At 37.8% G+C, this 9,304-nt stretch overlaps 2 protein-coding genes across 2 annotated transcripts; both read right to left on the bottom strand.

Moving 5' to 3' along the window:
• Positions 1-2,741: 2,741 nt before the first annotated feature.
• K441DRAFT_578643 (uncharacterized protein) lies at positions 2,742-2,954 on the bottom strand (the record flags this gene model as incomplete). The annotated part of the gene is made up of 1 exon (XM_067644300.1): positions 2,742-2,954. A coding segment is annotated over one exon (213 nt), but the record flags the coding sequence as incomplete, so codon positions are not given.
• A 5,550-nt stretch (positions 2,955-8,504) lies between these two features.
• K441DRAFT_732000 (uncharacterized protein) lies at positions 8,505-8,813 on the bottom strand (the record flags this gene model as incomplete). Its single annotated transcript, XM_067654239.1, has 1 exon — positions 8,505-8,813. A coding segment is annotated over one exon (309 nt), but the record flags the coding sequence as incomplete, so codon positions are not given.
• Between the last annotated feature and the right edge of the window lie 491 nt (positions 8,814-9,304).

The raw sequence follows: 9,304 nt of genomic DNA, 5'->3' as shown, positions 1-9,304 counted from the left end.
CTAAATGATACGCGTACACCCCCCAATTGATACGCATACACCCCCTACCTCATTTGGTTTAGACGCTTCCCTATTAAGTTAGATGCTTCCTCATTAAGTTAGAATATCACGTGCGTTTGACTTGTTTGCGCCTGCATCGCGAAAATCAGTGCGAGCCTATAGTATAGCCAGTATTTCGCTCAAATGCTGAGGGCTCTCTACGAGTAGATCTGTCGACGCGATTTGCAATTGTAGAGCCGGTTGTAAGGTTGGTTGGCCGACCGCCGCGACGCTTCTACAATTGCAGGCCAGCAGAGGTGTTGTTTTGGGTCCCACCGGGCGCGCGTGGGCGCGTGGGCGCGAAGCACCTAAATCAGTTTGCGCAACGCCTCATAAAGCACTGCGCAATCCAATTAATCGACTCAGTCGCGATCCAAATTTAGACCCTACTACTTATACTATAACTAAAATCAAGACTTAATCGTGATGTTGCAGTTATAAAATGTTGGTAGGGGGGGTACTTGGGCAGTCTCTTTGAGCTCAGCGACGTGTCACGTGACAGCGCGCGGGCCATCGTGTAGATATCTTCTCGGGGTCTTCGAGCCCCTGAGATTCTTCCTCATAGAGTATCATATGTATCATTCCATCAGCCTGCTCAGTGCCCTGACATAAAACTTACATGGCGCGCACTTTGGTTTTCGCGATGTAGGCGCAAATAAGTCAAACGCACGTGATATTCTAACTTAATGAGGAAGCATCTAACTTAATAGGGAAGCGTCTAAACCAAATGAGGTAGGGGGTGTATGCGTATCAATTGGGGGGTGTACGCGTATTATTTAGGGGGTGTATAATTGTCGTTGACCATTTTAAAAATATCACCAATATTATCCTTCCGCCTTCCGTTCCAGGGCCCCGGCGTGCGACAGCGCGCGTTACCAGTTGAATACCGCCCGAGAAAAAATTGGGGTGCGCTCGTCTTGCCCTCTCATTGGTCAAATCTTTTCGCCCTCATTGCCTAAATCTTCTCGCCCTCTCATTAATTAAATCGTCTCGCCCTTTTATTTGTTAAATTTTCTCGCCCTCTTATTTGTTAAATCTTCTTTCGCTCTTAGGAGTTCTCCCCACTGCGTGCACGGTCCCACTCAATGCACACCAAAATCAAATATTGCGAAGCCTCGATTTGAGGCTGTAGAATCACATACAATTGATAAAATTGTCTAGATTTTTGATGTAGTAATCTACTAAGTCTCCTCATTCAAACGAGCTATCGTATGAGATTTTCCGACCGTAGGAAGTCGTTGAATTTAGTGTTGAGCGCAAATAGCCCTAGATATGACCACTCCATCTACCTCCTTAATTGCGACCTTTAAAATAACAATAAGAGATTGCCTAGTAGCTTGTTTCTTCCGTCTACCTCCTCTCGTTAGCTTAAGGTTGTTTTGAAGCTATAGATTAGCTACGCGAGCGTATACAGCCTTCTCTCTCTAGCGGCGTTTTTCAGCTGCCTCCTTCTCTTGTTGAACCTTGGCTTATATTCTACTCTACTTCCTCTATACTATCGCAAGTTGTCATTCTTCCTTTATAAGTTGCTTCTGAATCTTCTTATCCTATCGCCGTACCTCCTCTTGGTGTTATAGTTGTTTGCGCTCCTCTTAAAGCTCTTTTACTTGCTTAATCTTTAAGGGGCTAAAGAATATAGCCTTATAATTAGTTTCTACACGTAGATTATTAAAGAGAGGCTTACCATAAGTTCTCTTCTTCTTTTTATTGCTAAACGCCTTTTAGAGGCCCTTATTTTCTAAGCAAAGGAAAGTAATATTGGTAATAAGCTTAAGAACCGTATTTTCGAGCCTTTTAGCCTATGGCTCTATAACCTTATTAACCACGTCTTATAGAAGCTTATGCACCTTCCTCTAGTCGCTTACTAAGAGGGCTAAGGTATTTAAGTTCCTTAATAAAGGCTAAGAGGCTATTTTACCTTGCTTTTACTAGGTCTTAACAGCGCTTAGAATAACCTCTAGATTAAGCGGATTAAGCCCAGTATTTGCCCACCTACTAAGTATATTATTCTTGGTAAAGGCCCTATTATAGGCAGCCTAATATAGACGGAAGAAATCGCGTTTTATAATAGAGGAGAGGCCCTAACTTTTATAGATAAGATTATTAAGTTCTTAGCTGTAATAAGTGCTAAGAGGAGAGAAGAGACTAACGTTAAGAGGTTATAATCGGTGGGTCGAATAAGGCGGAAATACAGCCACTAATATCCTATGCTTGTGACTCTAGTTAAGGAAGTTTCTATTAATATAAGATCTATAACTATTTAATATTAAGAGCCTCTAAGATCTTCCGCCTCTAGCCTTCTTCCTTATTTCTACATTAAAAAGGGTAGTAAGCTATAAGAATCCCATCTTATTATTTATCTAACCTATTATAGTAGATAAGAAGAAGACCCGGTATTATTTAGGGTTAAAATCTTAAAGCTAGGAGTCCTGGAGATTACTAAAAATAGCTTAATAAATTAGGCCTAAAGGGAGGCTTATTCCATTAGCGCAGATACTTATAATTACTATAATCTACTCTCTATTACTGTCTTAACTAGCGCTAAGAAGCTTACCTTAAACTGCTTCTAATTTAGTATAGATTCTTTTACTCTTATTAAGTACACTAATAAGAAAGCCCTTTTTATCTATATTATATATATTATACACCTCAATCTCATACTTCTTAATTTTCTCTTTTAATAACTCGTAAAAGAGCTTATACTAGTATAGATTATTAGCCTTTTTACGGGCTATATCAGCCGGGGTTAAATAGCTTAATTTTATCTTATCCTTATAACGCTTAATAAACCGTAAAACCCAGTTCTTTCTAGGCGTTATTCTTAAGATCTTAAAGGCGAAATTTCGCACCATTTGAGGTGTAGGAGGTAGGCCACGTTCGGTAAGAAGATTAATATACCTAAGAAGAGTCTTCTCCTATTGTATTAATAAAAGAGATCTCATTTCCGTCGCATCCTCTCTGGCGCGAGTAATCTGCCGATAACGCCGCGAAAGCGTAGAACGAATAATATTGAATTCTTTGGCTGTCTAAGTGTAATTAGGAGGATCTTGTAGCTCCAATGCAGCAAGAGCGGCGTTAATTGGGTCCATTTTGATTGTATACGATAGAGTTGAATTTTTTGGTGTTTTTGGATTTTGGTGTGCATTGAGTGGGACCGTGCACGCAGTGGGGAGAACTCCTATTTATTAAATCTTCTTTGGCTCTTATTTGTTAAATCTTCTTCGCTCTTATTTATTAAATTTTTCTTACACTTTTACTTATTAAATCTTCTTACGCTCTAATTTATCAAATCTTCTCGCCCTCTTATTAGTTAGCTTTTTACCTCTTTAGGCTAATTAACGTATTCTCTTCGGAATTTCTTCGCGCCGCTGGTGTAGTCAGTTAGGAGGTATAGGTAGGAGAGGGGATCCTTAAATGTATTTGCTTATTGAGATCGGCTTGTTATTTACTTGGGTGGAAACGTCCTGTCTCTTTTATAAAATGGATCGTAGCTTTGACCGCGCTAATGTCTGGGAAACGCTATAAAACAAGGGTGTGGCCGGAGTGGGTTGGCCGCCCTCCCTACTAGCTCCCACGAGATATAAGAACCTTAAATAGTATTAACGACTATTACGTGACGCGGTGTAATGTACTTGTATGAAGCTAGGGCTGTGTAAGCTAGCTTTAATATACACGATGAGTTAGCACTTAAGTGATCGCTATGCGGCTGCTTAAGCCGGTGTGCGTTCGCCCCGCTATAACCGTGTTTACATAGCTTGATAAAAGCAGCCTTATCCCTTAATACGTCAGTTCGCGTCTATTTGTTATTGACAAGGACTAGCTAATTAAATTAACTAAATTAAATCGTCGTGCTTAGGAATATAAGGCTAGTGATATTTATAAAATCTTATATAAAACGATTTATATAGCTTATTCCTTAAAGTTTAGTCGCTTAATATAAGGTAATTAACACTCGTCCTTTCTATAGAACGGAATCTGATATATTTTACACCTAAAATATATCCTTAGCGCTTGCTAGTGTTTTAGTGTTCCGCGTACGGACTACTAGCATATACAGCTAGAGGGGACCCTTAAGCTAATTAAGGTAGTTTTAGATTATAAGGCCCTAGAATACTTTAGAATAACTAAGGCCCTTATAGCCCGGTAGGTACGCTAGGTAAATACCCTATTTTAGTTTAACTTCTTAATTATATATAAACTAGGCGCTATAAACTGTACAAACGCTCTTATAAGGCGTAAGCAAAACTTAAATAGCTAGACAGCTGTAAAGATCTTATTATAAACCTAGATACTGCTATAACTAAAATGCCTTAACCCCTAGATATAGGCAGAACTAAGTACGGACTTCTTAGGCGCTAAGATATATCCTATTAACTACTATAGGCTAACTAAACGACCCCCTTTCTATAGGAGTACTATAAAAAGGTAAAGAACGTTGCTAGCTAATAATCCCTTAAAAACGGACTACTTAAGCACTAGGTACGGCTAGTAGTAGCTAAGGAATAGGACTTATAGACCTAGCTTATTACCGAAGCTTATACCTAGGTCTCTATAGCCCAGCCTAGAAAAAATAAGACCCGTAAGATTATTAGTAACCGCTATTACTAGCCCAAAATGGTTATAGATATTAACCGTTATATATAGAACTGCGACAGCTGCCGTAGATCTATAATCTTATAAGATAAGACCCTAGGACTATTAAAACTACTTCTAATACTAGAACGCCCCTAGTAATATATCTTTATAGACCGTAACGGATACGATATAGTTATAATTCTAGTTAACCGCTTTAGTAAGCGCCCGTTCTTAATCCTATGTTATAAAAATATTAATGCTAAAAAAGCGGCCCGACTATATAATTACTATATCTACCAAATCTATAAACTACTAGATACTATTATATCCGATTATAAGCCGTAATTTATATTAGCTTTCTAGAATAAGTTTACCTAGATTTTAGGCATTAAGCTAAAGCTTTCTATAGCATACTACCCCCAGATAGATAGTTAGACGGAAATTATAAATTAATACTTAGATTAGAGACTTTGGCCCTTTATTAACTGCTTTTAAGATAACTAGGCTAAACTACTACCCCTAATAAACTATACCTAAGCGACCCTACCCTATAAATCTATAGGATTTGCCCCTATTTAACTAGAAATAGGTTACTTACTCCATATAAGCTTTAACTAGAAAAAACTAGAAGGACCCCAAACTGTACGCGAAAAACTATCTTATAAAAAAGCACGGTAGTACGCTAAGCGCTTAGAAGAAGCCTAAATGGTAGCCTATATAAGTCTAGAAAAGGCCTAAAAATTAATATAATAATAGGCGAATAAGCATAGGCAAGAGCCTAACTTTGCCGTAAGAGATATGGTCTAGGTTATAATAAAGAACTAGAAGATAGAATAACCTAGCCGTAAGCTAGACTATTAGATAGTAGGACTGTATAAGGTTCTTAAGAAAATAGGCAACTTATATAAAGTAAAGCTCCTAGATTTAATTAAGGTTTACCCTATTTCCCCCCCAAATAAACCATAAAAGGCCGTAAATAACCTATTGCCTAGATAAAAGAATAAACCTCCCCTACTAATTTAAGTTAATAGCGACGATAAATAGGAAATTAAAGAAGTATTAGCCTATCCCTTACATTGTTAATGTGATATAAAATGTGACCCGTGCGCGCAATCAAGAACATCAAAGTGCGAGCCTATAATTCTGAGGGCTCTCTACAAGTAGATCTGTCGACGCAATTGGCAATTATAGAGCTAGTTGTAGGTTAATTGACTGACCGCCGCGACGCTCTATAATTGCAGGCTCTTGGATGCGAAGCAGGGGTGTTAATTTAGGTCTTACCGGGCGCGGGCGCGGGCGCGGAGGCAGCTCAAAACTTTGGTGATGCGGCAGAACGATTGACCGCCTGGGAATGCAGCTTATTGATTGGCACGCACGGGCCACAATTTATAGGACATAAACAACAGTGTAAGGGATAAGCTTATAAGAGGAATATTAAAATATCACGTTAGCTAGAAAGGATACAACCTAGACCCCACTTAGTACCCTATATAGAACTTTATAGGTAGTCCCTATAAGCTTTAGGAGTTTTATAGTTATTACCCTAATAAACCTAGACCTCTAAAGTACCTTAATAAGTAGATAGAGTGCTAGAATAGCGAAGACAATAAGCTGCCTATTAAGTATAAAGATAAGAATACCCTACGGACATAATATAGACGTATAAAGCCTAAAGACAAGCTTTTTTAAAGGGGGGGGGGTAATATTATAGCTGTTACGGCACTAGTGGAAACTGGGGGATTATAGCTGATAGATATCGGTAGATTATAGCAGGCAGTTGTAGATAGTCGTAGATAGTTTCCTATAGTTCTAAATAGTTACCGCTACGTAACTAGAGGATCGTATATAACGTTAAGCGGCGCCACCCTCCGTCTCCTTTCCTTTCTCTAGCTTTAGATCCTCGTTTATAGACTACTAATCATATAGGCTTACGCGTCCCTCTTACCGTACTTATGCCTTAATTAACTAAGTCGCTAACATTATCTAAAGCTTAACTACCTCTTCTTCCTAAGAAGGAACTTAAAAATATTTATAAACTACAAATAAGAATAGAATACGGAAATAGACCTAAAGACTATTAATAGAACTAGAAGAACAAAAAAGAACAATAAGATTTATAGAATACGCACGGACTGGAACCCCTGCAGAATCCTACTAAAAGTTACCCTAATAACTGTACCACGATGCTAAGAAATATAGTAGCCGGTAAAGCAGCCGTAGGACCCTTAAATACCTCTGATAGTAAAACAGCAATTAACTCGAACTCCTAGGTGGAGCTTATAGCAGCTAATGCCGAAATTAAACAACTTTAAGAGCTGCTTAAAGCTAGGGAACCCCCTATACCTAGTAAAGAGTTATTAGATACCTAGAGACTTACTATAGTCCTTAAGGCTCTAGCCTAATATACAGCCTTAGCATTGTCGCGGTCCGTAAAGGTTATAGACCCCCTATTGCTTACAGACGGAACTAATCCTATATTTAATAATTGGAAGCTCTAATTATAGGATAAGCTTAAAGTTAATGCGGACCACTTCCCTACTACTTAGGCTAAAATGGCCTATGTCTTTGGCTGTACTGGTGGGGATATATAGATACACCTATATCCGCGGTACGTATAGGACTTAGCAAATCCCTTCCTCTCTAAAGAAGAGATAATCGTCTATCTATCTTCTATTTATAAGGACCCCTTTAAAGTATAAAACGCCTAACTTAATTATAAAAGCCTAAATATAAAAACGATAGAGACCTTCTCAGCCTTTTAGACCCGCTTTCTGTACCTAGCTAGCTAGGCTTAAATTCCCTAGGAAGATCTAATGCCAGACCTATTTAATAAGCTTACCCTAGACCTACAGCGAGCCGTATTACTAGTTTTTATTACTATATAGACGCTAAAGGAACTTACGGACTAGTGCTTAGCTATTAATTAAGGCCTTTACTAAATTAAGGTACGTGCCAAACGGTACAAAGCTAAAAGCCCTTTAAATTAGACTATGCAATATAAGAACAGCCCGCAATACCCCAGCATAATTAGTAACCCCCGTAGCATCACCTATACAGCCCGCCGCTAATTTAGCAGCTAGCCATATGGCCAGTCCTACTATAGGTTTAGCGAATGCTCGGCCTATATATAGCAACCCCTATATATAGGCCCTTAGTAATTAAGGAGCTTGCTTTTCTTACGATTAGAAAGGTTATTATGTAAAGGATTGCCTAACGGGCGTAAAAGCGGACAAGGTTTTATTAATCCAGTAGGATAGCATAGAGTTAAAAAAAAGAAGAACTCTAGAGGAAGACTCCTCTTTAGGGTTAAAAGGGATTAATATATTAGATATTAATCTAGGTCAGCTAGTTAGTAGAAGAAGCTACACTATTCCTTATACTTTATTCCATAATAGATACTAAGTTTTAACCTCTGTTTTAGCTAACTCTAAAGTAAATACCTTTACCTTAATAGACACCTAATATGCTGTAAAGCTAGCTAACTTTCTAAATGCACCTATTAAAGAACTACCTAAACTAATTCCTATCCGCGGGGGGGTTTTTTTTTATATATTTTTTTATATCCATTGTATTATACTACGTACAATACTGCGCATGCAGCCTTAGGCTATAGCGCTATAGTTCTATATATATAAATCCTTTCTAGGCAGCTTAATATATACTAGTAGCTATGTCCTAGTAGTTTATAAACCCCTAAATTAGGAGTTTATAGTTTCCTAGTAAAATTACTAAGATACTATAACTACTAGGGAATAAGAAAATGGTAAGAAAAACTATAAGAAATCCTAACCCCTGTCCCTATTCTTTTGCAATTTATTTCTATCCTTTTGCTCTCTAATATCTTTTTAAGAGCCTAGTAGGAGTTGCCTCCTTCTAAAATCCTATCTGTTTTATTCTTTTACAGAATCTTCTTCGCGTACTAGTTTAGCAGCTTTAAGAGTCTTATAGTCTTTACTATTAGCAAAGTGTTTTTCTTTACAATTAATGCAAAGAGGGGTGGTATGCTGGCAAGGCTTGCCTATTGTTATACAGGTAGAACAGGAATAGTCTTTAAATAAATATGCAGCTATATAGTATCTGCAGGCCCTAGTAGAGCATCTATCTCCTATATGGCCAAATTTTTGGCAGCTCGTATACTGCATAGTAGGAGAGACTTCGAGGTATTTTACTACCTTAGTAGCTGTACCTGCAATTAATATCTCTTTTTACTTAAGGATTTCTTGTCTTTTTTCTTCATTCTCTATAGTAAAAACTATAGAGCCAAATCTGGTCTATAGATTGTGTCTTTTTATACTAGATAAGATCTATCTAGGTAGNCCTTATATCCTTATAGGATTAAAGGTCTTAATTTCTTCTTTTAGAAGCTTAGAGCCTCCTTCTCCTAGGAAAGGTAGGGTAGGAACTCCATAGGCTATAATTTAAACCTATGGTTCTAGTTTTTGTTCTCTTTAAAAGGTAAAGCAGTTATGCTAGATTTCCTTATATTTAACTAGGAAATCCGCATTATACTCTTCCGTAGTCGTAAGGAGAATATTTTATTTTCCTTTAGTTCTAGCTATGGATGCTAAAATAGGGTTTTTTACTTGCAGTTTTAATGCAAATAGTTAATTAACTTTGTTTCGTATAGAGAAGGTATCTAGAGGTTAGTCCTTTTTGTCTATAATTAGGACTAGCTTTCTTTCTTATAGCT

The sequence above is a fragment of the Cenococcum geophilum genome, assembly GCF_001692895.1.
Source record: "Cenococcum geophilum 1.58 unplaced genomic scaffold K441scaffold_46, whole genome shotgun sequence".
NCBI lineage: Eukaryota > Fungi > Ascomycota > Dothideomycetes > Gloniales > Gloniaceae > Cenococcum > Cenococcum geophilum.
This window is presented reverse-complemented; position numbering and strand designations above follow the sequence as displayed.